At 37.1% G+C, this 24,148-nt stretch overlaps 1 protein-coding gene across 1 annotated transcript; it reads left to right on the top strand.

Annotated features, from left to right (window-relative positions):
* Positions 1 to 2,498: 2,498 nt before the first annotated feature.
* On the top strand, positions 2,499 to 4,265 carry LOC125206559 (protein NLP3-like). The gene is made up of 5 exons (XM_048105805.1): positions 2,499 to 2,960; positions 3,042 to 3,104; positions 3,191 to 3,978; positions 4,083 to 4,170; positions 4,236 to 4,265. Exons 1-5 carry the CDS (start codon positions 2,499 to 2,501, stop codon positions 4,263 to 4,265), a joined length of 1,431 nt encoding a protein of 476 aa, XP_047961762.1.
* The last annotated feature ends 19,883 nt before the right edge of the window (positions 4,266 to 24,148 follow it).

The following is a 24,148-nucleotide window of genomic DNA, read 5'->3' on the forward strand; positions in this document are numbered from 1 at the left end:
CCCTTCCGGACCTCCTTCCCGCTGAAGTCCTTCCCGTGCGGGCAGTGCCTCCTGTAGGCAGCTCTAATCTTCGCCCACATGTTGACGACCCGCTGGTTGTTCGCAACCAGCGGATCGTCGCACACCTCCAGCCACCCCCTGGCCACCCCGGCGTACTCATCCTCCGTCCACTTCCTCCGGCCGGGAGTGTCGTCACCAACGGGCTGCGACGACTCGCCGACCGCCTTGGCCTTCCCCCTCGTCTTCTTCTTCTTCTTCGCCGCGGCCCGCCCCACTGGAACGAGAGTGTCCGGATCGCCGAGATCGATCCCCATGTCATGCAATGACAAAAGGTCATCGCCAGTGAACTGCGTCTCCACTGGAGTCGACGTGTGAGACGAAGCCGTCAAAAAATCCAAAGAGGGACGATAGACCGTGTCCCCCCCCGGTGACCCCTGCATCCCGGGATGCATACCCATCATCTGCTGCATCATCTGCTGCTGCATCTGGTGCATACCTCCCCACCCCTGCCCGCCGCCCGGCATACCCCACGGCATGTTCCCACCCCCTGGCGCTCCGGCCATCATCCCCATCAGCTGATTCCAAGGGACGTTAAACCCTGGGCCCATCTGCCCGCCCATCTGACCCCATCCAGATCCCACGGGTACCGTGGGAGTCTGAGATCCACTCGTCGCTGGACTGGACTCGTTGTTGTGATCCATCGCTCGATGATGCTCTTGTACAGAAAGTTAGAGAGAGAGAAAACTCGTTAAAACAAGTGGTGCAAATGAAAATGAAACTAAAATCGCGTTTGTATAGGTTTTAAAAAAAAATAAAAAAATAAAAAATCGTCGCTGGCCGATCGGGCCGCCACAATGGCGGCCAGCGCATCAGCCAACGGATCGGCTAGCAACATGCGTTCGGCTAGCCCACGCCGAAAATTTGGCTGATCACCCGCTGGCCGCCTCCAATGATTCGGCTAGCCGACCGGCTAACGACGCGGATCGGCTAGCCGGCATTGGAGATGCTCTAAGGATCATGGGTTCCTATCATTTAATATTATAATACGAGGATTTTCATCAAAATAAGAATTGAATTCTTACCATGAGATTGTGCAAATCTGATACTCAATTTATAAAATGCATGTGATATGAATATCATTATTGATTATTTTTTTAAGTCATTTCATAAAATCTAAATTTGAGATTTTTAAAAAAATATTTTATGGTCATCTTTCTAAAATAAACTAAAAATTAATTTACATTAGGCTTCATTATATCTAAAAATGACTTTCGTGTATAGGGGTGCTTATTCTGCCGGTTTCGGCTTGGAACCGAAAAATCGGTTTGTCATCTAAATTTAATTTAAAATTTTACTCAAATAAAAATTTAAATAATTCTATAACCCAAAAATATTAATAATTCAGCATTTAAAAATATAAAAATTCATGAACATAATATAGTACCTCCTTAACATCCATTATAAAAAATAATAAAAAAATGAAATGTGACAAATTTTGTGAGACAGGACGAAAATAAAAAAAATGTGAAAGGAGTCTGAATTAACCATTTAATTCATCGCATCCAACGCATACATTGAGATGTAGACGAAAATAAAAATCAGGGAGGTGTATATAAGTATGAATGCATCCAACGCATACATTGAGATGGAATTAACCATTTACTTTCTTTTGGAAAGAAATTATTTTCAAACAAGAAAATATGTCATAGTTACAGGAGTCTATCCATCGCGTATAGGCTTTAAAGGCATCGCGGCAGAACCTTTGAGGTTAAGTAGGGACCTAACAGGTCGAATGGAACAATACATAGACAAGTAAATCCCTTACGAATTTGAATTCTAAGGTATTTGTTGTTTTTGATGTTGAAACGATTTTTCTTTATCCGTGGGCAATGAGTTTCGATGTATTGGGCGCATCTGTAATTGAACTTAGATCAATTAAAATAACTAAAACGGAGTCCAGAATCCTGTGTTGTGGAGTATAGAGGGTTGTGTACACCAAACGGTATCGTTGCATCTCCATTTTCCCCACTTGTAGTAAACGAGATCGGTTCCTAATTCCTATCACCCAAATCTATTTATTTTATTTATTTATTCCTTTTCACGAAACACTTACACATAATCTTTTCAAATTTATCTATCAAATAGGATGAGATCTGATGTAAATAATTATCCTCTTGTATAAAAGCTTCCAGTATATACTTATTGGACAATATTCTATTTTTATACCCACTGGCCTTTTATTTTTCCTTTATGGTATGCAATATATAATTTCATCGAAATCGACATTGAATGATCTTAAATGCAGTAAGAGATCTCGCGTGGAGAGCATATACTTTTACTAAAATTCATGATGATATTATTATGGACCATTAATTTGATAATATATTTGATCTTAGAGAATGTGATATAAAAAAAGGACAAAGACCACCATCCTTGGCTCCATTGCTTTTTCGTAACGTTGGTGTTGACACATGTCACGTAAAAAGAGTTGTACGGGTATGAAGGACAAAATAGAACTATATCTAAAGAAGACATCAGAAGATGATTGGAAACCGGACAACTGGATAATACAGTTCTGGGCACCTAAAACGGTGTTGAATCGGTTGTGCTTAGCAACTACACATCAGCCTTATGCGGTTGGTAGTCTTACAAAAGACATAGATTCTTTTAGGAAGAAATGCATGGAACATTATTATTTGGTAGATGACGAAGCCAAAGAGGAGGAACTCGGACCCCCCGGACGAGTCTTCAGAAATAGGCAGCCTGAAATAACTAGTGACCTCTTCCAGTACACTACAAAAGAATATCCAATTAGGAGTGATGCAATGTATTGCTGTAATGAAGGAGGATATTTTGCTTTCCCAATATTTGATGATGAAAACAATCACCAGTGTGATGGTGTGCTGGAGTTCGTCGGATTTCCTCACTGTCACCTTAGACGCATTGCAAGAACACTAGAGGTACCGTCTCTTCTTAGTAATTCTTAATTCTGACATTGTGATTAGTGATTACATTAATTATATCCATTTAATTCCATGCAGATTGGGAAACTGTGGTCGACTACCAATGATTTCCACAGCAATTTCTTATCAAATCAACGAGATGTAAACCACGTTATTTCAAGAAAAATGCTTACCGGTTTTTATAGTGTTAATCTGCTGCTGACATAACATGTATTCTATTTGACTAGATTCTCACTGGCAGAGAAGAAGCTTTGATTGAAATTTGCAATCTCCTTCAACAGTCACATGGGTACCATCGCAAAATTGTTGGGGCAAATGTTTGGGTCATTAATGGAGAATGTGTTAGTACTTCAAATACTAATATGACTTGCATGAAGCTCGCACTGTCTACTGATTACGTGGGCATATATTTATCAACAAATGTTGTACCCAGAGATGAAAATGTTCACACGATTCACGTAAATGGCAGAAAAGGGATTGTTGGGATTGCATTGGAATCTGAAAGCAAAGCTTGTTTTTGCCCTGATATTGAATCATCTTCTTTGGATCCGGGTTGCCTAAATATTAATTTATCTGTCTTGGATCCGGGTTGTATTGGTTGTTTTGCAATTTGTATGCAAAGTTCACACACTGGTGATCTTGTTTATGTTATGGAGTTCTATCTTTCAAACAATAAAGTTAATGCTCACATCCTGCAATTCTTGGACTTCTTTCTACATAAAATGAAGCGTGAACTCAAAACGTTCAAGATGGAATGTGGGAAAGAGCTAGGAGAAGAATTGGTGGTTCAAGTTATAGATGTTAATGGCAACAAAGTAGAAAAATTTGTTCTTAAAGGTAAGGTACGCATTCCAGCTAGATGGCCAAATAGAGAGGAACAAATGAAGAATCATCCCCTTTTAGAAGGAACAAGTGTCGAGGAACCTCGAGGAGATACAAACAAGGAAAGCATTCATTCACGCATTGTTGGGGAGACAGATAAGGTAGTTAAAAAACGGAAACTTGAAGAAGATATGTAAATTCTTAAAAATATGTCTCACGTGGGGAATGAGTAAACTTTTTGAAGTTGTGGCCACAAAAGTTAAACTGGAGTTGACCACTTTCACATTGAAATACAAGGATGAAGGCAATGATGGTATCTTCTGATGATACTGATTTACAACTTAGAGTCAGACCACAACAAGCGATTAGAGTTTATCCACTTCTGGTATGTTTGGATTAGTATTTTTTTTCATAGTTCTATTATATTACTAAAGTCGTTATTGTTTTCAGGTTTTTTTCTGGTTCTTTCCCAAATCTTAGTATGAGTCCTACCATATAGTTAGTAGTATTAAAGTGTGTTTTGTGATTGTTATTCTCGACAGTTTATTAATGTAATTCCTTTACTCTTATGGACTTTCTCAACATGATCATGCGTTCATGATGTTCTTGTGGATCTCATTCTCCACTAACAATAATCTAATCAATTTTTCTTCGCATAGAAAATTCGTATTGTTTCAAATGTTATAACCAATCCTTGGCATAGGTTTTTATTTTGTCTAGGTACAGTTCGGGTGCTCTTAGCTTGGTTCTTTCTCGAACTTTAGTAGTCGAACTAAGTACAGTTCTGGTTTTCTTCGCTGGGTTCTTTTCCGAACTTTTAGTAGTCAATCCAAGTGTTGTTTGGGTTTTCTTTGCTTGGTTCTTTCCCGAACTTTAGTATCAAAACGAGTATAGTTCAGGTTTTCTTCGCTTGGTTCTTTCACGAACTTTAGTATCGAACCAAGTAGTGAAGTGGGTATCTTGAATGCTAGAAATTTATTACTTCATCCGTCCCAAGGTAGTTGAGTCATATTCCTTTATGGATCGTTCCAAAATAGTTGAATCATTTCATTATTTTAGTAAAAACTTTATCATTCTCATATTTTATTTTTTCTTCTCTCTCTTACTTTATTTTATCTTTTATCTTACTCTTTCTACTTTAACTTTTAACTCATTAATTTCTTAAATCTTATACCCAAAAGAAATGCCCCAGGTACCGAAACAGTATAATGGATCAATTTTATTTTCTAGTCTCTGTACTTCTTTTGTATAAGACAATTGGAATGTTTGTTTCAACAGTCGACGCCGCCTCCTCTAAATCTGCCCTCAAATGATATGTTAACAATGTAATAATATGTTCTAGTAATTGGATATGTTGGTATTATTTTCTAATATAGTAACAATGCAATTAATATGTTATAGTAATTGGACATGTTAGTATTACTTCTAATTAATGTATTTAAAACTGTATTCATAATTATTGGGCCTATGCGAAGCCCACTGACTATTATTTCTAATTATAAGTGAAAAGAAAGGTATGCATAGTATTTGGGCCTAAGAGAAGCCCAACGTGTAATAACATAAATTGTGGCGCCAGTGCAAAAGCAAAATTAAAATTATCTAAATAAAACTATGAATAAAAAAGAGAATAATCAATTCAAGTTTTGAATTTAATTCACGCAAAAGGCTGATTCAGTGGAATCGAGAAAAAGAAATTAAGCAAAGAGAAACAAAAATTGCACTCAATAAAATCAAATACAGTAAAAATTTCTGCACAAAGTGACTTGTACCTAATTACTATAATGATGGGAAGCATGGGATGGTTCTTATACCTTAAGTCCTTAATTTACAAGCAAAAGTACACAAACACCTCACAAAATCATTCTCTGACATCAGACACAAATTGATTGAACCTTGTGTACAAGTAAGACCAGAATAATCATGGTCACTTAAGCTAGAGAGCTTGAACAGAGGCTGACAACAATGGTGATGTGACGAACAAATTAAAACTGGAACAACTAATTTGACAATGTGCTAAAACTAGTAAGTAATTAAACTAAGAAGTTTAGCTAAGGGCGTCCAAAATGGGGAGGACTATAACCCGCTCTAAGCCCCGCCCTAAGCATTTTATTTATTTTTGAATATTTAAACACTACATAAATTGGAGAAAACAACTTCATTCCATAGAAAGTTTAAATTTTACATACGAAATAAATAAACTACAAATCTTCAATGGCCGAAACACTTCCAAACTTCTTCAATCATGTCGCCCATGAGCGTCGTGTGGTCTTGTTGGCTGCGCATTGAGGTCTGTCTCTCTAGAACCTTACCGAAGCCCAGCGGTAATCCTCGAGCGACAGGCGGGGTCGCCGTGCTGGAGCTAGATCCGGTTTCATCATCGACCCAATTGGTGACATGTCCAATTTCTTGTTCGACTATCATGTCATGCATGATGATGCACACATACATGACGTCGACGATGACTTCCTTAAACCAGAAACACACCGGACCTTTCACGATTGCCCACCGCGATTGGAGCACCCCAAAAGCCCGCTCTACATCCTTCCACCCAAACTCCTGCTTTGCCGCAAACAAGACTCTCCTGTCTCCAATTGGGCAGCTGATCGTCTTCACAAAAACAGGCCATCTTGGGTATATGTCATCGGCCAAGTAGTACCCATGTGATATCTGCGGCCGTTGGCAGTGAACTCGAGGCCAGGCCGCGACCCCTGCACTGATCGGCAAAGAGGGTTGACGAGTTGAGGACGTTGATGTCGTTGTTCGACCCGGCTACACCCAAGTAGGCATGCCAGATCCAGAGGCGGTGGTCAGCGATGGATTCCAGGATCATCGATCCTCGGGTGGCTGCCCTTGTAGCCACTAGTAAATTGGTCTCTCCACGCCGTCGGGTAGTTCTTCCACTACCAGTGCATACAGTCGATGCTCCCTAGCATTCCAGGGAAGCCGTGCACCATCTCGTGCATCCTCATTAGTCTCTGGCAATCATCAGCAGTCGGGCGTCGCAAATATGTGTCGCCAAAAGCCTCCACAACTCCCTTACAAAAATTCTTTAGACAACTGCTGCCAGTTGTCTCCCCGACGTGAAGGTACTCGTCGAACATATCCGCTGTGGTGCCGTAGGCCAACAGCCGGATCGCAACCGTGCACTTCTGCAACGGTGTAAGTCCGGGTCTGCCGATGCCGTCTTCCTGATACTGTAAGTATTCATCACGTCCTTCCAATGTCCGCACAATGCTGAGAAAAAGATCTCGCTGCATTCTGAAACGGCGGTGAAAACCGGTGGGGCCCCACCGTGGTTGCTCGGCAAAACAGTTTGCGAACAGCCGTTGGTGAGAAACGTCGTGCTCGCGGGGGACAAACGTCCGACGTCGAATCGGTCGAGGGACCCGCGCCGCCGCCTGCTCCGTCGCTGCTTGCTCCCGCTCCATTTGTGCCAAGCATTCCGCCGCGGCTTCATTAACGCAATCGAACAAGGCTCGAGTCAAGGCCCGTCTGCAGCCCTCCGATATACTCAAATCGTCGCCATCGGGATTCATTTTTGAGGAGATGAGAGAGAATAATTGAGGAGATGTGAAATTGGGGTGTTTGAAATGGTAGAGAATTGTGGTGCTTAAATAAGAAAAAATTTTGAATAAAAAAAAGAAGAGAAAATGCGTGAGCATCGTCCGCGATGTCACGGTGGCGGACGATGCGACAGACGACGAGCATCGTCCGCGCTTCATCCGCGGACGATGGTTAACCCATCGTGCGCGATGCATCGTCCGTCGCATCGTCCGCCCCATTGTGGATGACCTAATAACCTTAACAAGAGCTAGAGATATCCGTGCAATAAATGAAAATGAAAATGAAAATTTAAGAAGTTTAGCTAATAACCTTTAACGAGAAATAATTGAATCTTCAACTAGTTACAATATATAAATGCTAGGAACCAACACACAACAATCATAAACATGTACTACTCTTGACATAGAACATTTATGCGCAACAAGTAAATAGTAGTAATATTATATCTTAACCATCAACAACCTCCAGTTCCACCAAGATGAAGTCAAACCTTGCAACAAAAATTCAAATATGCAACAAAATAGCAAGCTACCTAGAGAGGGAAATGTGCTGCATCTAATAGTTGGTTATTTTCTCGCTTCTTTCTTTAGAATTTTGGGAACTTGTACATTAATAAAATCATTTTATTTAATTAATTCTCACAGTCCTTGATTTAATTCTCAGTCCCAAAACCAAAAATGAAAGAGCCCAACACAATTATTTTATTTCCTGGCCCAAGACTATTAAACTAAAAGTGGCCAACAACCAAAATTTCTCAAGTATCCATCACTCCCCAATATCAGAAAAACTTACACATCGCTTCTCTCCTTTTTATCTTTCCCCCCAAAATCTATACATCCGCCGTCACCGCGGTTCGCCGCCCCTATTGCCGGAAGCTCCATCGCCTCCATTAAGAGTATTCTAGTGCATTCGTTTTTTTTTCTTTGTGACATTAACCAATTTGTACAATCTAGATTATCAATTGCAATTAACTGTAATTGGTTTTTTCTTTAATAAAAATATCTATCGATTGAAAAGTAAATTGAATATAATCTGCATGTGATTCTTTTCATCAAGACACCTGCGCATCCTATTACTCAATAAAAAAATAATTGACCAAACTCGTTATGAGATTAGGATGCGCAGGTATCATGACATGGTTGGTCGGCTTGGACAAGACGAGTGACTTGAGACTTTTTATGTTTTATTTGGTTTGCTAGATATTGATATTACTCAATAAAAATTATAATTGACCAAACTCGTTGTGTGATTAGGATGCGCAAGTGTCTTGACTGTTGGTCAGCTTGGACGAGACGAGAGACGTGAAACCTTTTTGAGGTTTTTAAATTTGGTTTGCTGCCTATTGATATTACTATAGCTGGTACTTGTATATTATTTCTTGATCCCTATTTAATAGCCAAGTTATGATATTCTTCATCATATTCTTCATCTTGAACCCTAAACACATTTTGTGGTAATGATAAGCAAGTAGTACTACGTTTCCATAGTATATTTTTAGTTTGGTGTTTAAATTAAATATAAATTTAAAATCTTGATATTGTCCAAACATAGGAAAGTAAAGTTACTAGGAATCATATTCTCGGGATTCATTTTCCCTGGAATCATTTTCCTTGCCAACTTTACTTTCCCGCCAACCAAACATGGCCATAGTGTATTGTTTTTTTCATTTCAGTGAAGTATATTGAGCATTCAGTGAACTACAGTATGCTTACAGTGAAGTATATTAAGCATGCCTTATAGTGTACTGTTTTATTCATTTCAGTAAAGTATATTGAGCATGTAGTGAACTTAGTATATGTTTACAGTGATGTATATTGAGCATGCTTTACAGTATATTATTTTTTTTTTCATTTCAGTGAAACATATTGTTCGTATAGTGAAGTATATTGAGCATAAATTGAAGTATATTCGGTAATGCCTTATAGTGATTTTAATATGGCTAACAAGTTCTGAACTACTATGGCTCACAAGTTTCGAACTTTATTGAAGTTCATCCTCTTGATGTTGTTAGTACAAAAGGGAAGTGAAAGTAGGAAGAAATCGAAGAAGGAGTTAGCAATGAAGTTATCAATGAAACCAGGTTGAAAATGTGGAAACTATCATGAGATTGGAAACCATGATTCGAGGAACTGCAAAAAGGTGAATGGGAATGCAAAATAGAGGCAGTGGGGATTTGGACAGAAATAGTTCACTTTGTAGCCTTTGTAAAACACTTATGACTCATTTTTAGTACACATTTGAGTGATTTTTATTTCAATGCAAATTTGCTTTTTGTGTTAAGCTCAAGTTCGAATAAGTTCACTTTCATATGTGTTTGTTTCACAACTTACAAATCTTTAGTTCACTTATTACATGTTTTGGTTCATTTATTGTGAACATTTACTTATCGTGAAGTTAAAATACTATATACTGTAGTAACTCTTGTGTACAATGATGTAAAACTGTTCTATAGTGATAATCACGATCCTTGGAAAAATATTGGTAAACATTTGAATATGCTCTATAGGAAAGTGAATATGCTTTATAGTGTGAAGTAAATATTGACTATAGTGTACTGTTTTTCATTTCAATGAAGTATATTGAGCCGTAATGTGATGTATATTGTGCATATAGTGAAGTATATTCTGCATGCCTATAGTTTACTGCTTTTTCATTCCAGTGAAGTACATTGTGTGTTTAGTGAACTATTATATGCTTACAGTGAAGTATATTACCTTTACAGTGAACTAGTGAAGTACATATGTTTTATAGTGAAGTAAATAGGTACAATAGTGAAGTAAATAGTGAATAAGATATTAACGTAAAATAAAAACTGGCTATTGAATTTAAATAAAGTTGTCTACAATTGTTTATGAACACTTGAAGTTTACAATCATTTTTTCTCACATCTATGTCCATGTTTTTCCTACATTCTTGATAATGCTTTGATGTTGTAGCCAAGTTCTTCAATGCCACAATTCTTTGAATTGTCAATCACCACTATACTTTTAGTGCTAAATCTGAAGCATGCGGTGTAGTAATGTTCCACAACACAAATTGGAAAGAACACCTAAAAAGATAATAACAATTTCAAAATAGAATCAATTAGTGAATATAACAAAGAATCTGTTGTATCCAGTATTTACCATATGCATATAGAATCACTAATAACATGCATCACAAACACTTCACTCTAACCATGAAATACTTCACTCTAAACATGTTTTACTTCACTGAGATGAAAAAACATACTAAAAGCATGAATCACAAACACTTAACTCTAACCATGAAATACTTCACTCTAAACCCATTTTACATCACTGAGTTAAAAAAACAGATCACTAATAACATGCATCACATAAACACTTCACTCTTACAATGAAATACTTCACTCTAAACCCATTTTACTTCACTGAGTTAAAAAAAAACAGATCACTAATAACATGCATCACAGAACTCTAACCATGAAATACTTCACTCTAAGCACATTTTACTTCACTGAGATGCACTGATAACATGTGTAACGCCCCGAAAATTCGAACCCTAATTTTAGAGCCGTAAAATTTTATTGATGACGTGGGAGACGTGAATTAAGTGATGAATGAATTTATTGCATGAGTTCTTATGACCAAGTTGTGTCTAGGGTTGCGTTGGAGTTTGAAAAGTCAAACTTGATGAGTATATGACGTGGCTTGTGAATATTTGAATTAAAAGTGGAATTATGTGGTGATTTAATTGTTTAAGGGTGAGTGAGATTATTAGGATATTTCCATAAATACTATAACCACATTTTTCTATTTGAAATTTTCGAACCCCTTGACCTTATTGGGGAGAAATCCTATTTTTCCGGATTTAATTTAATTCTTGGGATATTTATCTAAATTAAATCCAAAACCCAATTATTCTCTATTTCCTAATGAGAGAAATCGACACCCATGATTGTTTTAAGGTGATTTTCGAAAATCACCTATTTTTGGGAAGGAAGAATTATTTTATTTGTTTAATTGATCCTTTATTTAATTTCCTTCCATACCTAGAATTTAAATATTCTACCAAATCTTACCATACCTCAAGAGATCTTGCCATATCTTATTTTAGTTAATATTCAAAATCCATTCCTTATGAAGAACCCCTTCTACACGCCTATTTTCCTATTTATTGGGAGGATTTTCATTTTTATTTTGCTCCGTGATATTTTATTCTACTCCGAAAAATATACCAAACAAAATCTTGGCTAAATAAGTAGCCAAGATTTTCGAAAATTTCATATTCTCCAACCCTAGTTCACGCCATTTTGTTTCTTCTTCTCTACTTCACAATATTTATTTTATTTAATTGTGTAGAATCAAATCTTCCCAAATATTCTATCTAATTACCTAAAGATTTTATTTAACCCTATAAATAAGAGAAACATCTAACCCTAGCCATCAAAAAAATCGCCCCCCACCCCATTGCACACGCCTCCCTCCCTTTTCTCTCTCTCAATTTTCTTCTACTTTTCTCCAACAATCCTTCATCTTTGGAGAAGAGTTAGAGTTTGAGCCTCAAGATTTTTGAAGAATCAAGTCTCTACTTCGTTTCTACCGTTCGTTTTGACAAGAAAAGGTATCTACATATTAATCTTCTTCTTTCTAACCGATTAATCGGTATTCTTGAACCCCCCATGCATCTAGATTGAGAGAAAGTGGGTTAAATGGTATAAGAAAAATATGTGTGCGTGTATGTATGTGTGTGTGTGCGCGTGCGCGTGTGTGTGGGTGTGACACGTGAATGACCCTCATGTATGACATAAGTTGATGTTAGATCTAAGATTGTTGAGTGTATAAACTTATATGATGAACATGCCTTGGTTTTGAATGATAAATGTAAACCGGATCGGTGGGAAAAAGGGGAAACGTTGAGACATGCATGTTTTAAGGAGTTGATGTTGAAACTGATTTGTGATATGTGCCTATGTGATTAAAAGGTGAAACCTCGGTTGCGAAGCCGAATAACGAAAGAGAGAAACGTACTTGAAATCTAAGCAGTCGAGGTGGGCTTTATTCTTAAACTCTTTTATGTGCAAATTTATGAATGTGGAGAGATAAAGGTGGTTTAACTGTTATGCCATGCCTATGTTTGTTTTGTTATGATATTGTGCACCTGATGCCTAGTTTGTGAGTTCGCTCCATTGGGCTATAGGGCTATGGATATGTATAAACGAATTCGGGTCTGAGTAGGGCCGCAAACCCTACCAGGCTGTGTACACGGTGGGATCGGGAGCCGTCCTTGCAAGTCGGCCGATCTCGTGGGCGAAAAGTGTGGCCACACTTTCGTCGCACCATGGAAATGTTGTGATTGTGGAAATTGATTAGAAAAGTGGGAGTTGTTTGACTGGCCAGTCTATGAAAATATTTTTGTGATACTCGATGATCTTTATTTTTATAATTGTAAAACTCGAGTTCACTATGGTAAGGGTGGCATAACTTATAAAATGTTTTGGCAACGAGTTCACTGAGTATTTCAAAATACTCAGCCCTGCATATGTTTTCCTTATGTGCAGGTTGAACGACGACGACCGGTGGCGGGTGTTGAGCACATTAATTAAATAAGATGGATGTTTTGAACTTCGAGTGTAGTTGTGTCTTCATACATGGCTTCACTTTCTCTTGGTCGTTTCCGCTGAATTTTTGAAACACTTTAGTATTATTTGGATATTTTGCACTTGTTCCTTTGATTTAGAAGATTGAGACTTGTTGTGGTTTTGATTTGGATTTATGTCGGACCCTTGACTTTTGATCATAGTTATGGTATCTATTCTTCAATGATTTCTTTCTAGGTTAAGCCGTTGAATTATTGCTTTGATAGTTCCTTTAATACTTTGGTCAAATCTCTTTAAATGAAACCCTAGCCTATGTTTTTATTGCCTTTAAGTCCGTTTTGGTAGCAGTCGCCGTATTTATTATACCCTAGAAATCCGGGTTGTTACAACATGGATCACAAACACTTCACTCTAACCATGAAATAATTCACTCTAAGCACATTTTACTTCACTAAAGTGATAAAATAGATCACTATAAGCATGGATTACAAACACTTCACTTTAACCATGGAATACTTCACTCTAAGCACATTTTACTTCACTAAAGTGATAAAACAGATCACTAATAACATGAATCACAAACACTTCACTCTAACCATGAAATACTTCACTTTAAGAACATTTTACTTCACCGAGTTTAAAAAACATATCACTGATAACATGCATCACAAACACTTTACTCTAACCATGAAATACTTCACTTTAAACACATTTTACTTCATTGAGATGAAAAAACAGATCATTAGTAACTTGGATCACAAACACTTCATTCTAACCATGAAATACATCACTTTATGCACATTTTACTTCATTGAGTTTAAAAACAGATCAGTAATGCATCACAAACAATTCACTCTAACCATGAAATACTTCACTTTAAGAACATTTTACTTCACTGAGTTTAAAAAACAGATCACTAATAATATGCATCACAAACACTTCACTCTAAGCGTGTTTTACTTCACTGAGACAAAAAAACAGTGCACTATAAGCATGTATCACAAACACTTCACTCTAAATATGGAATACTTCACTTTAAGCATGTTTTACTTCACTGAGATGAAAAAACAGATCACTAATACATGTATCACCAACAATTCACTCTAACCATGAAATACTTCACTTTAAGCATGTTTTACTTCACTGATATGAAAAAACAGATCACTAATACATGTATCACAAACACTTCACTCTAACCATGAAATACTTCACTTTAAGCATATTTTACTTCACTGAGTTTAAAAATCAGGTCACTAATAACATGCATCACAAACACTTCACTCTAACCATGAAATATTTCACTCTAAGCACGTTTTACTCCACTAAAATGAAAAAAATAGAGTAATATAAGGTAGGAATTACTCACGATTGGAGTCTTTGGTTGCATTTTTTTATTTGTCGATCAAAACCTGCATAAAAAAAAAACAGAAGGAATTACTCACGATTGGAGTCTATTACAATCTTAATGTCAAAACGATTTTAAGCCTAATTAACTGTTAATTCTAAACCTAATTAAATGTTCAAATCTAAATCGGTTGAAGAAATGTTAATCAAAAATGAGTTTGACGACGGAATGAGAGAAATCGGAATGAGAAATCTAAATCAGTTGAAGAAACTAGTAGAACAACTTACATTTTGAAAAATCTTTCTGATTGAATCCATTTGTTCGATGACGGAATGAGGCGACAGAATGAAAGAGCTGGATGTTGACAACGACGGAATGAGGCGACGGCGACGGAGTGAAAAATCTGAAATTTCGAGAAGTAGAGAAGAGGAAAAGAGGAGCAATAGCGGGAGATGAATTAAGCAAATGAGAGAGTAATTCAAAGAACCCTTATTTTATTTGTTAAATGTCTATTATACCTCCGCCTTCTTATAGTGAAGTAAATGTTTAATATAGTGAACTGATTTCTCCTCCAATTTAAAAAAATCACACAGGTTAATATCAGCCCTTGATTTCTTGATCTTGTGGCTGCTATTATTCTCTAGTTATGCCTTCAATAGGCACTTGCCCTATATCACTACTCATTGACCTAATCTCATACATAATTGACAATAGTATCATACAAATTGACAATAAATGATACAATAACAGATCTCGCGTGGAAAACATTTATTTTCTCCTATTTTTACTCAAATTTATAATATCAATATGGAGTATTAATTTCGTAATATTTTTCTTGTTAGAGAACATGATATATAAAAGGAGGGCCACAAGTAAGGGGTTGGTGTTAACTCAAAAAACTTTTATAATGGCATGTGGAAACAACTAGGTGAAGAATTGGTGGTTGAAGATGTAAAAAATGTAAAAATTGAAGATGGAAGTTGCACCCAAGAAAAGAACAAAATTGAGAGAGATAAATTTTTTACTGTGGTAATATTATCTAAAAAAAAACAATTTTATGTGAACTACTACAATACTACTAACTAATTCCATTTATATTTGCTAAAGAAGCATCATTGGAAGGACCTAGTGCAGAGACAAAAGAAATACTCCTACTACAAAAAAGGAAAATGAGTAGTATTAAAGTATTTGTGAATGATGAAAGCAAAGCGAAAAGAACACGAACAAACGGTTTACGTGGTTCGACGTAAGTCTACATCCACGGACGAAGGTGAGTCGATTCTATTGCTGAAACTAATCGGAACAAGATTACAAAATACAAGCTAGAAACGCAGCTAGCTACTGATCTATCAAGACGAATGAATAAAGCTATGAACTCAAGTGAAAACCCTCTCTTGACTCAATCTCTCTATCTCTCTGTTTCTTGATCTTGGTTGTACAATTATGAATCTACTCTGTGTGTGTGTGCACCACAGCTTAAGTATGAGTGCGCGTGAGCTGGACTCTACTCTTCTCACTCAACCGCCTGATGAGCTCACTTTTCCAGCTCATCAATTATGTGCCACGTCAACCAACACAACTGATTTCTTTGGCCATAATGTAACAGTATTCTATCCAGTTTTTCCAAGATTCCAGATGATGATGGAAAAGAGCTTGGTTGTGAGTATATATATATTCATTTAATTTATTCTCTCAGTTTTGTTGATAATTATAGTAAATTTACTTGTGTTCTTATATATAGCTAAGAGATCAACAAAGCGTGCAACACATCAATATGCTTTGTTCTTTCGTGGAAGACTTGATGTTTAGTCAGGCAGATAGCGCTGTTGCTATCACACAACACATTAACACATTCTTGCTTCACACCGAACTCCTCAATCATTCCCTTTAGCCAATAGCTCTCCTTAATAGCCTCAGTCAGAGCCATATATTCAGCCTCAGTGGTTGATAGAGCAACCACCGGCTGTAATGTCGACTTCCAGCTCACAGCCGAGCCAAATAGGTTGAAGACATAACCAGTCTGTGACTTCCGATTATCCAGATTAGCTGCAAAATCTGAATCGCAGTATCCAATCAGAGCATCTTCCTTTTCTGACTTCTTTGCTCTGTAAAGAATCCCACATTGCCCAGAACCCTTTAAATATCTCAAGATCCATCTTAGAGCTAACCAATGATCTCTTCCTGGGTAAGACATGTACCTGCTAGCCACGCTAATTGCATGAGCTACATCAGGTCGAGTGCAAACCATCGTGTACATTATGCTCCCTACTATGTTTGCATAGGGAATCAAGCTCATCTCCTTCTCTTCTTCAGCATTTTTGGGACACTGATCCTTAGAGAGTTTGATGTTTTGGGGCATCGGTGTTGAGGTCTCCTTCCCCTTATCCATCTGAAATTTCTTGATAACTCTGCCAACGTAGTCTTGCTGATGTAGCCACAAAAGTCTCTTCTTTCTATCTCTCACAATATCCATGCCGAGTATACGTTTTGCATCCCCAAGATCTTTCATTTCAAAGGCCTTTTTCAACTCTAACTTCACCTTTTCAACCTCTGATCTCTTGGGTCCAGCCAAAAGCATATCGTCGACATATAGGAGTAGATAAGTGACTGCATCAGTTCCTTTTCCTCTGACATAAACACAGTTATCATATAGGCACCTGCTGAATCCAATTCTTTCCATATTTTGATCAAACTTCTTGTACCATTGCCAGCTACTTTGTTTCAATCCATATATGCTCTTTTTCAGCAGACACACTTTCTGACTTTGCCTTTTATCCACAAAACCTTCGGGCTGGTGCATATAGATCCTCTCTTCTAGGTCCCCATGTAGAAAAGCAGTTTTAACATCTAGCTGCTGTAACTCCCATTCATTCTGATTCGCAACTGCTAGGAGAATTCGGATGGAGCTGTGCTTAACCACTGGTGAAAAAACCTCGTTATAATCAACCCCTTCCTGCTGATTAAAACCTCTTGCCACCAACCTCGCTTTAAACCTTATCTTTGTTCCTTCTGATGTTGTCTCCACCTTTTTCTTGAAAACCCATTTACAAGTGATAGCTTTCTGCCCAGCTGGTGCATCAACCAGAATCCAAGTGCCATTTCTGACAAGAGAATCTATCTCATCCCTCATGGCTGTCAACCACTGCACTCTCTCTTTACTGAGCACTGCTTCCCGATAATTTGCTGGCTCAGAATATTCAATATTTTCCGCCACACACAGAGCATATAGAACATATTCAGATTCACTGTACTTTGTAGAAGGCTTAGGGATCCTCCTGACTCTGTCTCTGACTAGCTGATATCCATCATTGACTGTAGTGCTGCTTGATGCAGCACCAATTCCTTCACCTCCAGTACTAGTGACATCCGGAACCCTTGATGTCTCATGCTCTCCTTGATGACTTAGATCATCATCATTCTCAGCTCCTGGACCTGCTTCCTCTAGCTCCACCTGGACCCTTGCACCATCAGTGTTGCTTCCAATACAATCTTTTTGTTTCTGTTTTTCAAGAAAAGGCATTTTATCTTCTTCAAATATGACATCTCTGCTCACTATTACCTTCTGCTTTCCTGATTCAAGACACCATAATCTGAAGCCCTTCACACCCTTTTGGTATCCCAACATAGCACATCTCAAAGCCCTTGGCTCCAACTTGCTTTGCCTAACATGAGCATAGGCCATACATCCAAAAGGTCTAAGTCTGGAATAATCACTCTTTCTGCCATACCACTTTGAATCTGGTGTTTCATATCCTATAGCAGCAGATGGACTTTTATTTATCAATTTTGCTGCTGTAGCAGCTGCTTCACCCCAAAAAAACTTTGGCATCCCGGAGCTGAACAACATACACCTTACCCTCTCCAAGATAGTCCTATTCATTCGTTCCGCAACCCCATTTTGTTGGGGGTTGCTTGGAACCGTCTTATGCCTTCTTATTCCCTTATCTCTACAATAATTCTCAAACTCATGACTCAGAAACTCTAGCCCATTGTCAGTCCTCAGATACTTCAATGAACTTCCCTTCTCTGTCTCTACTTCAGTATGCCATAGTTTGAAATTCTTGAAGGCATCAGACTTTTCTCTAAGAACATATACCCACAGCTTCCTAGAGAAATCATCTATTATTGACAAGAAGTACCTGCCACCTCCTATTGTTGAAGGACTTGCTGGTCCCCAGAGATCAGCATGGGCATAATCCAAGGGAGCTGTTGAGCAGTGTTGTCCCTTTGGATATGGCAACTTCTTGCTTTTGCTCAGCACACACTCTTCACACAATTGCAATTTTTCTTGATCATTGCTGAGACTGATAAGGCCTTTCTTCATGAGCTCTCTGATGCCTCCTTCACTTAGATGACCAAGTCTTGAATGCCACTGCTTTATATCTGCAGATTGAACTGCATTCAGAGACTCACTGATTACTTGAGCCACAAGATAATATAGATTGCTTCTTCTTGCTGCTGTCATGATGGTTACACCATTCTTTGCAATCTTCATCATTCCTCCACTGGAGCTTGTAGAACATCCCTTTGCCTCCAACATTCCCAGAGAGATTATATTTCTCTTAATTTCTGGGATGTACCTGACTTCTGTTAGAATGCTTACACTGCCATCAGCAAGCCTCAATCTGATTTTACCTATGCCCCGAATCCTGCATGTCTGATTGTTGCCAAGTAATACAGATCCATCCATCTCTGTCAGCTCCTCAAACCAATCTTTCACTGGACATAAGTGAAAAGTACAACCAGAATCCACTATCCATGAACTCTTATCATCTCTGTCCATGATATTCAAGATGTGAGGGATTTCAATCGCCTCTACACAATCAGAGCTGTGTTGTTCCTTTTCTTCCTCAGCTAGCTTCTTCTTCCACGAAAAGCAATTTTTCTTGATGTGCCCGGGCTTCTTGCAGTAGTGACATGATCTGGTTTCTTTTTCCTTCGAATCAGCAGCTGACTTCCCATGATGATCTTGGAACTTTTGCACTCCATCCTTCTTCTTTGAGAACTTCTTGCCTTTGAATGATTTCAAATTCAAGCTTTCAGCCTGCTGATCATGAGGCCCATTCTTCAGATTTGACCTCTGCAACTCCTTGCATTTCAAAGCCGATTGGACCTCCTCCAGAGAAATGGTGGTTTGCCTACCATAAAGCATTGCATCCTTTAATTGATCAAAAGCCCTCGGTAGTGCATTCAACAAAATAATGGCCTTGTCTTCATCAACCATTTTCACATCTATGTTTTCAAGGTCATCGATGACTTTGTTGAATTCTTCGATCTGCTCGCTAATCCCTCTTTCTTCCACAATTCGATATGAATACAACCTTTGCTTCATGTATAATCTGTTGGCCAAGGATTTTGTCATGTAGAGCGACTCAAGCTTCGCCCAGACACCAGCCGCGGTGGTTTCTTTGGCCACTTCCCGCAGAACTTTATCCCCGAGATTCAGAATGATTGCGCTATGAGCGCGCTCTGCCTGCTCCGCTTTCTTGGCAACTTCCTTGGGATCCGTCTCCTCACTTTTTTTCTTTAGGATCTGCCTTCAGCGCCTCTGCTAATCCCTGTTGGACTAACATTGCCCTCATCTTCAATCTCCATAAACCGAAATCATTTTTTCCCGAAAACTTTTCTGCCTCATACCGCGAGATCGCCATTGAAATCAAAAATTCACTACGGATTCCTCCTTTCCCACAGACGGCGCCACGTTGTGAATGATGAAAGCAAAGCGAAAAGAACACGAACAAACGGTTTACGTGGTTCGACGTAAGTCTACATCCACGGACGAAGGTGAGTCGATTCTATTGCTGAAACTAATCGGAACAAGATTACAAAATACAAGCTAGAAACGCAGCTAGCTACTGATCTATCAAGACGAATGAATAAAGCTATGAACTCAAGTGAAAACCCTCTCTTGACTCAATCTCTCTATCTCTCTGTTTCTTGATCTTGGTTGTACAATTATGAATCTACTCTGTGTGTGTGTGCACCACAGCTTAAGTATGAGTGCGCGTGAGCTGGACTCTACTCTTCTCACTCAACCGCCTGATGAGCTCACTTTTCCAGCTCATCAATTATGTGCCACGTCAACCAACACAACTGATTTCTTCGGCCATAATGTAACAGTATTCTATCCAGTTTTTCCAAGATTCCAGATGATGATGGAAAAGAGCTTGGTTGTGAGTATATATATATTCATTTAATTTATTCTCTCAGTTTTGTTGATAATTATAGTAAATTTACTTGTGTTCTTATATATAGCTAAGAGATCAACAAAGCGTGCATGCAGAAAAATTGGCATTCCAAGATGGCCAAATATAGATAGCAGACATCCTCGCATCGATGAGGAGACAAAGGAGTTGATAATTGATTACAAAAGTGAAATATGAAAAATACTACTAGCAATTTATAAAATTTGAATCATGTCTCAAGTTGGGAGTGAGTAATCTTTTAGAAGAAGTTGCCACACAACTTAACCTAAAGATTGAAATGCAAAGATGAAGACAATAATCATATCTTGATATCTGGTGATGCTGATTTGCAACTTTGTCCAAAGAGTCAAAACAACTACCGGCATCACTTGTATCTACTTTTTAGTATGTTTATATTAGTCTATCCTAATTATTTTTTTTACTTATCATTTATTCCTATAGATAATCTAGTCCTTATTGTTAAAAGGAAAAGATATTAGTTTGGAACCCAAGATAGATAGTAGCTTGTAGTTCAAAAAGGATATCTATACATTTATAGATCCATCTATCTATACATATACAAAATCCAAGTCTTCAGGAGTGCATTTTCGCGTCCAGTTTCATGAACAAATTGTTCACTTTATTGTAAAATTTCATTAGCATATATATTATATTAACACAAGATTAATATGGATATATATCATAACGAGTTGTAGATCTGTCAAATCACACTTGTATTACCCAATGGATACGATGAAAATTCTCTTAAATTGTTATTTGGTTATTGGATTGCTGGTAGATAATGGGTCTAAAACATTGGTATAAATTCAAAATATGAAAAATTCCAACATATTAAACCTGGTTAACCTATACAAAACTAAAATATAAAAATAAGCTCTAGGTATGAAAATTTGACATAATACAAATAATATTTGGCAAGACAATATTATTTGCATAAATAAATATTATCTCGAAAATAATTTGTTATTTTTATCCCAGCATGTAGGATAGAAAAATTCACCTTGTGCGTTTAAATTATTTAACTCAGATTTGCGTACTCTAACCTTAACTTGCTCATAGAGATAGCCTTTTGAAAACAATAACATATACTTAATCTCACTCAAGATGCATGTGTTTCCGTTTTGTTCCTTGTTCTTTCTTAGAGTCGTTCAAAAATTCTTATATAGTAGTAATTAAATCAGAGCTGCGTTAAGCACTTACTTTCTTCTTCTTCATTTACGCAGCCGCCCAACATCGCACGTCCCCCAAACCCTACACCCACGGCTAAAGTCGCAATTAATTACATCTTGGGATTTAATTAAGCTCGCTATCCATTCCAACTATTTATTTCGGAAAAGAATCACATCGCGAAATATTTAATTGTTTGGTAATTATTCAATTAATCCAATCAGTTTTTATTTAGTTCCAGACCAACACAAGTATTTAAATACTTCAGCCCAAACTAATTTTCACTCAATACATTGCTTGCTTTGTTGCTCAAGGTGGTTGTATGCGAAAGTGATTGTAGATTGTACTTGTGGTGGAAACTTTGGGATTAAATTTGCGGTAATTAAGCAGGAGATTTGAAGAGATTTGGCGTTGGATACTTCCAAGGAAGGAATTACTTTAGTGAAAACTGAAGTATTTTTTCTTCTTCTTAATTTGAGCCCACTATACTTTATTGCTCAGATTTAAATTTTTTTCGTCAAATTTGATAATTAATACTTTGATGCATAATTTAAGATTCCTCTTAATTGACTGTGAGCATTCAATACTTTTGATCGGCTATCCATTCAATGTCCTTTTGAGATCGACTAAGAAGATAGGAAAAGTCGGGATGTTACATGAGAAGATCACGCTATGATCATTGGGTAAATCATACCAAAATTTATATTTCTTCATTCTCCACAAATAGAAATCACATTTGATATAGTTTTATTCATAAAAAATCTCTATTTTTCTCTACAAATAATATTTCTTCTACTCTACAATTTCTCATTTTTTTAATTATTCACCGTCGGTAATGAGAATGACATATTCTCTGATCCCCAAAATTTCAATCTCCTCAAGATTATTTATATTTTAATTATTGCAATTTATGACTTATTTATTTGTCTTAATTTATTAAGCTTAACTTTATGTCATATTTTTAGTACTAAACCAAACAATTTATTAAGTTTAAAATTACAAAATTGCATCAATTAAAATCATTTCAGAAATAATTACAGAGTATATTATTTCTTAACTGATAACCCGAACCCGAACCCGAACTTAACTCGACGCAGCTCAACACAGCCCGAAATCATCGGATTATTGTTGGGTCGACCCTAAAAGGACCCAAATCCAAAACATGTGTGTTCACGTCTGTTGAACTTTGTGCGTGTTCTTGTAGGATTATCGTATCATATCCAAAATTGTCAGCCGTAATTTTGTGCCTATAACAATATTGATAATTAATCGTTTACCCTATTAGTACTCCCTCCGTCCCACAAAGATAGTCCCACTTTGACCCGGCACGGGTTTTAAGAAATGTAATGAAAAGTGAGTTGAAAAAGTTGATGGGATGTGGGTCCTACTTTTAAAGTATTAGTTTTATAATAAAATGTGAGTATGAATGAGTTAGTGGAATATGAGGTCCACTACCAAAAATGGTAAAAGTGAAATGGACAAACTTTATGGGACGGACGGAAATGGAAAAATGGGACAATCTTTGTGGGACGGAGGGAGTAATATTTACTCTTTTGAAATTCACCCATTATCTTCTAATAATATTAATAATGATTCCTTTACCATTTAAATATTTTCCAAAAAGTGCACCCATTACAGTTTATAGTTTACTATATATTCTTTAGAAAAGTTCATCCGTACATATTTTGGTTTTATTTATTTTGATTTTAAAAAAACGTCTGTATACAAATTATTTTATTGGAATTAAGTTTATTAGTTAATTGGTTATGCTGGTAAAATAATGTGTTTAAAACATTGGTATCAATTCTAAATATGAAAAATTCCAACATATTAAACCTGATTCACCTAAAACAATCTGCTGCTGATTCCACATAAAAATCCTCAATAATTCACTTGAATCTTTGTTAAAAATTATAATATTAGATTTACTTTTTTCCTTTCTTAAACCTACAAAATTACCTTCGTAATACTATACTTTTAATTGACTTCTAGATGTAGACAGTATTGAAGTTTAAACAAACAATGATAGATTAATCCGGTAAAAAATTATTGAAATTTTTAAGGTATTGGGCAATATTGGACTTCTAGATGTAGACAGTATTGGGCAATATTCTATTTTTATACTCACTGGCTTTTTATTTTTCCTTTATGGTATGCAATATATAATTTCATAGAAATCGACATTGAATGATCTTAAATGCCGTAAGAGATCTCGCGTGGAGAGCATATATTTTTACTGATTATTAATGTGATAATATTTTTGATCATAGAGAATGTGATACGTATAAAAAAGGATGAAGGACCTTCGCAACGTTGGTGTTGACTCCATTGGCTCCATTGCTTTTTCGCAACGTTGGTGTTGACTTATGTCGCGAAATAAGAGTTGTACAAGTATGAAGGACAAAATAGAAATATTTCTGAAGAAGACATCAGAAGATGATTGGAAATCGGACAATTTGATAGTACAGTTCTGGGCACCTAAAATGGTGTTGAATCGGTTGTGCTTAGCAACTACACATCA

This window comes from Salvia hispanica, chromosome 6, assembly GCF_029641045.1.
Source record: "Salvia hispanica isolate PSC_SH4W2 chromosome 6, Shi_PSC_v1, whole genome shotgun sequence".
NCBI classification, from domain to species: domain Eukaryota; kingdom Viridiplantae; phylum Streptophyta; class Magnoliopsida; order Lamiales; family Lamiaceae; genus Salvia; species Salvia hispanica.